Source organism: Papilio machaon, chromosome 11 (genome assembly GCF_912999745.1).
Source record: "Papilio machaon chromosome 11, ilPapMach1.1, whole genome shotgun sequence".
NCBI lineage: Eukaryota > Metazoa > Arthropoda > Insecta > Lepidoptera > Papilionidae > Papilio > Papilio machaon.
Window position 1 is genome coordinate 8,751,231 of NC_059996.1, and position 5,711 is coordinate 8,756,941.

Here is a 5,711-nt window from a genome sequence, read left to right on the forward strand (position 1 = left end):
TGGTTATGGCTCAGCTGGTACAAAGCTCGGGTCATTGCGTTAAGGTGGGCATGAGGGTTTTTAGTGGGTATGGCCGAACGACTGTAGGCGAGTCCCACACTCCCTGCGCCATTGCACTGCCCGGCGCAGGGGTACGGAAGTGTATTTTCCCTCGTTACAAAAAAAAAAAAAAAAAAAAAGGTTAGGTTAGGTTAGGTTAGGTTCCACGGACCTGCTCGGTTGTCCGAGTGGGCGGAGAGGTGAACTCCGACGTGGCGCGTCCCCGGGTGGTGGATAGGGGAACGCCCCGGCATATTGCTGGGGTAGGGCTTTTTTCGCCCCGCGAACCAAACACCAACAAACCCGCAAGTCCGCACTCAGCGGAAACGGGGGCTCTGCGCACTGAGCGTGGGGCCGCGAGGAAGAAAACCTCTATAAAAAATTACCCTGGTGGCAACACCACACTTGGTCGCCCACTGGTCTTCATGATCGGTGGACGCCAAGTAAACCGTAATCCGCACTGAGCGGACCGGGGGCCCTGCGCATTGAGCGTAGGGCTGCGAGGAAGAAAACCTCTCTAAAAAATTACCCCTTTCTGGGCGGAAACGCCCCGCGCGGCGGCTGGCTTCGGCCACCGTCGGGCAAACCGTAAATCCGCACGGAGCGGAAACGGGGGCCCCGCGCACGGAGCGTGGGGCTGCGAGGAAGAAAACCTCTATAAAAAATCACCCTAATCCCAAGCATCGCCGCCCGGCGAAGGGATGAATCGTTGGTGGGAGACCAGCGGCGAGGGCGGCAACACCGGGGGGGGCTTTTAAGGGGAATAAAAAACATGAACACGACGAACAAAGAAAAAACTACCCGGGAGGGTCCCGTTCGCGGGGAATCCCTTGGTGGGTCGGACAGCCGGCCCATCGGCCCCATTGTATACGGGGGGGCCATTCGCCGTGTGGAGGAGGAGAGTAGGATAGGTTCAGCAGGAGGAAGTAAAGAGAAGGAGAGAGAGAGAGTAAGGAGGCTGTCAGATTCAGACTCAGACAGCAGAGACTCCATGGCAAGCGCTTCCAGCCGCTTTGCTTCCATGGAGTCCCTAGACCAGGACGGGAGATTCTGGAGTGAGGGCCGCGGCCAGAAGAGGCCCAGAGAAAAGGAGTTGAGCGGCAGCTCTACTGACACCCCCGCTAAAGGGGTTCATAAAAGAAGGGGACGCGGCCGTCCGCCAACCACCGGCGAATACGTCGGGCTGGCGGCCGCCAAAGAATCATTGAGAAAGGCGACAGAGGCGGAGATGAGGGCACGAGCCGAGGCGGAACTCCTTGACTCAGTTCTGGAAGCCCGCAAGACTCGATCGGCTCTGGTCACGGCAGGTCCATCAAATGCCGCGCCACTGGAAGTTGAAGAAGACACGGCGACCACCGTCCTCAAACGGATCGGATCCAGCCTCGACGTAGTTGAAAGAGTGGCGAAGAAATCGTCAAACCTTAAAGGAACCTTTGTGCGCGCACTGCAGGATGCCGTCAGCGCCATTAAAGAGGACGTCGCCGGCCTCGCCCAGAGGTCGATATCGGATGAGACGCGCGCCTTGCAAGCAGATAACGCCCGCCTGCAAGCCGATATGGCCAGCCTCCGCAAGGAGCTGAATGAGATGCGCCAGGAGATGGAGAGGGTGCGGAAGCAGGGTTCCGCCAATGCCCTCATGGATACGACAATGGAGGCCGTCCCTGTCCGGCCCCCACAACCACAACCAGAGACCTCTCTTGAGGATATTTGCAGGACGGTAATGGTCCAGGTGGGCGGTATGCTCAATGCCCGCCTGGCTTCCCTAGAGGATAGGTTGCTCCCCGAAAGGAACCTGCGACCACCATTAGCGTCGGACAAGAAGAAGGAGGCCCGCACGTACGCGACTGCAACCGCGGAGCCCACACCCGTACCATCTTTGGGTGCTCAAAAAACAGCTGGGACAAAGGTGCCCCCGGCACCAGCACAGCCCGGTCCTAGTGGACTCACGCGCCAGGCGCCCAACGTGCCCAAGAAGAAAAACAAGAAAGACTCCAAAAAAGGAGCCAAAAAGAAGGAGAAAACTCGGCCGTCGACTAGTGAGAACTCAAAGTCCTCCCCTGTCGCCCCCGTAGCACCATCAAATGCCGCCCCTCCTCGTCGTCCTCCAAATCCAGACGCGCTCGAGGAGAACTGGGTAACTGTAGGGAGAAATGGAAAGGCACAACGACAAAAGTCGAAAGCGGCTCCCACGCAGGCACCAACATCTGCGCCTGCACCGCGACCGCAGAGACTAAAAGTGCCTCGAAGCTCTGCCGTTGTCGTGACACTTACCGAAGCGGCAATCAATAAGGGGCTAACATATAGTAGTGTCTTGAAAGAGGCGAGATCGAAGCTCGATCTAAAAGAGGTGATAGGTATAGAAGCGGTGCAATTCCGTCGGGCGGTTACCGGGGCCACTATCATCCGCATCCCCGGCGCCACCAGCGCCCCGAAGGCAGACATCCTGGCGCAGAAGCTCCAGGAAATTTACCAAAACGACGATATCAAGGTCTCCAGACCCGAAAAAATGATAGACATCAAGATCGAAGGTCTGGACGACTCGACTACACCTGAGGAGGTCAAAGAGGCCATAGTCAAAAAAGGGACATGTGCGGCAGACCAGGTCCGAACTGGCCAACTCCGCCAGAACAGATCTGGCCTATTCGACATCTGGGCTCAGGTCCCTGTTACAGTAGCGAAGAAAATAGCGACGGGCCGCTTCTTAGTGGGCTGGGTGGCTGCCAAGGTCACCATCGGCAGACCCAGAGAACTACGATGCTATCGCTGCATGCAACAAGGGCATGCAGCTAGTCAATGTGAAGCAGAAGATCGTAGCCAACTCTGCTATAAATGTGGACAAGAGGGCCACAAGGCCGCATCCTGCCCGTCGCAACCGAACTGCATCGTGTGCGCGGCGGCGGGCAAGGATGCCAAACACCGGCTGGGGAGTCTAAATTGCTCGGCGCCCAGAAAGACGGTTAATAGGAGATCGCTGGTTTTCCGCCGCAGCGCTGCCCCACCGAGCGGGGAACGTATGGAGGTTGTCGAAGCCACACGTGATTGATATGGCTATACAAGTTTTACAAGCGAATCTAAATCACTGCGCCAGAGCTCAAGATTTATTGATCCAGAGCCTGGCGCAGTGGTCAATTAATATAGCGGTGATTTCGGAACCGTATTCGGTTCCGAATAGAGGCAATTGGGTGGGAGACCTCGATGAATTAGTGGCCCTTTACACCCAAGCCGACCACCCAATTGTCTCACACAAAAAAGGTAGAGGATGCGTAGGCGTCAAATCCGCCGGCGTCGCGGTGATTGGGGTCTATTGCTCGCCGAACCGGTCGCTGGCGGATTTTGACGCCTACCTAAATGAAGTCGACACCCTGATCCAATGGGGGCAACCGCTGGATATTGTTGTGGCCGGGGACCTCAATGCAAAGTCCAGGGCTTGGGGTTCCCCGGTCTCGGATTGTCGTGGCGAATTACTGCTCGAATGGATGGCCCAACATAACTTGGTGCCAATAAACACAGGCACGGAGTACACGTGCGTGCGCATGCTGGGCGGGTCCATTGTGGACGTCACGCTCGCAAATCCCGCACTGGCATGTCGCATGCAGAATTGGAGGGTCTTAGTTGGGGTGGAGACATTATCGGACCATCGCTACATCCGGTTCGATATTCTCCCCTCACCAACACCCCCCCCTACTAGTCGAAACACCGCCATTCCCCCGGAGATTGGACAGATGTGGTCCGTAAGATCGTTGGACAGGGAAGTAGCCGAACTTGCTACCATCGTCGGCACCTGGTCGCAAAGAATGGACGATAAGGAGATAAATGACGGCGTGAACTGGCTGACGGAGACATTGGCGCACATCTCCGACTGCGCCATGTCAAAAGTCCGGCCGTCACCGAGGCGACAAAATCGAGTGTACTGGTGGTCGGGAGACCTTTCACGGTTGCGTTCTGCCTGTGTGGTTGCCCGCCGCCGGTACACCCGATATCGTAGAAGGCGCCCAGGATGGGATGAGTCGGAGGAACGGAATCTTTACACTACATACCAGGAAGCCAAAAAGGCTCTACGGTGTGAGATCACCGCTTCCAAAGACCGGGCCTGGGAGGAGTTCTTGAGTAGTCTAGAGTCGGACCCATGGGGCCGGCCGTACAAACTCGTTATGAGTAAGCTGCGCCCCTGGGCTCCCCCACTTACTTCAACTCTAGATCCAGCACTTTTAACATCTGTAGTGTCGACACTCTTCCCTCCCAGTGCCCGTAGTACCGGACTTGACCTTCCCGACTCGATATCTCCCGGTTCTGTCCCGGGGGTATCCGAGTCGGAAATTAACTCGGCGAAGACAAAAATGCAGAGCAAGCGCACCGCCCCAGGACCCGATGGGATACACGGGAAGGTGCTTGCTCTGGCAATTCATCACGGCTTAGACGACCAACTCAAGACACTGCTAACCAAATGTCTCGAGGAGGGAAATTTCCCAATAAAGTGGAAAACGGGAAGGCTGGTCCTGCTGAGGAAGCCCGGAAAACCAGAGGACTCTCCGTCGGCCTATCGCCCGATAGTGCTGCTTGACGAGGCCGGCAAGTTGTTGGAGAGGATAATTGCCGGTCGCGTCAACGAACATCTATCCTCAGTGGGACCGGACTTGGCCGACACCCAATATGGGTTCAGACAGCAGCGTTCCACAATTGACGCTATTTCCAAACTGAGGGACATATGTGAAGAGGCGAAATCCAAAGGCGGGGTAACGATAGCAGTGTCGCTTGATATCGCCAATGCATTCAATACCCTGCCCTGGGATAGTATAATGGCGGGACTAGAACACCATAACGTCCCCCTGTACCTGCGACGAATAATCAATTGTTACCTGCGGGACAGGAAAATCGTGTTTCCCACACAAGATGGTTGGGAAAACTACAACATCTCTTGTGGAGTTCCACAAGGGTCGGTCTTGGGCCCACTCTTGTGGAACATTGGCTATGACTCGGTGCTGCGGGGAGCGCTCGTCCGCGGAGTGCAACTCATTTGCTACGCGGACGATACGCTTGTCGTAGCCACGGGCTCTGACTTTAGAGAGGCAAAACTGCGGGCCACTGCTGGGGCTGCACACGTTTCGGCAAAGATCCGCAGTTTGGGCCTGAGGGTCGCCCTTGATAAATCAGAGGCGATCCTCTTCCAAGACAGTAGAAGAGGAGTGCCCCAGTCGGGGCTCGAAATCATAGTCGGGGGTACTTCGATTCCCATCCGAAGCACCATCAAATATCTAGGTCTTACCCTCGACTCAAAGTGGACTTTTAGACCGCATTTTGCGGAACTAGCCCCGAAGCTCGACGCCACAGCTGCGGCTTTAAGCCGCATTTTACCAAACATCGGTGGCCCGAGCTCGAAACGACGCCTCCTATTTGCGGGAGTGCTGAGGTCGAAGGCCCTATACGGTTGTCCGGTTTGGGCCAACGACCTCTGTACACAGAACAGGGCGATGATACGGCGGTCGCAGCGCACTGTGGCGATCAGGGTCGCGAGGGCATACCGCACGGTGTCGTACGATGCTGGGTGCGTCATCGCGGGCCTGTTGCCGTGGCACCTGGACGCGGCCGCCCTAGCGACGGTTTACTGGCGTAGAGCTGGCAAGCGTGCAGAGGGCGAAGAACCATCCTTGGAGGAGATAAAAGAGTGGAGAGTC

General features: G+C 56.6%; 1 protein-coding gene across 1 annotated transcript; it reads left to right on the forward strand.

Moving 5' to 3' along the window:
* The first annotated feature begins 811 nt into the window (after positions 1 to 811).
* LOC123721420 (neurofilament heavy polypeptide-like) lies at positions 812 to 3,082 on the forward strand. The gene has a single exon (XM_045680122.1). It carries the CDS (start codon positions 812 to 814, stop codon positions 3,080 to 3,082), a length of 2,271 nt encoding a protein of 756 aa, XP_045536078.1.
* The last annotated feature ends 2,629 nt before the right edge of the window (positions 3,083 to 5,711 follow it).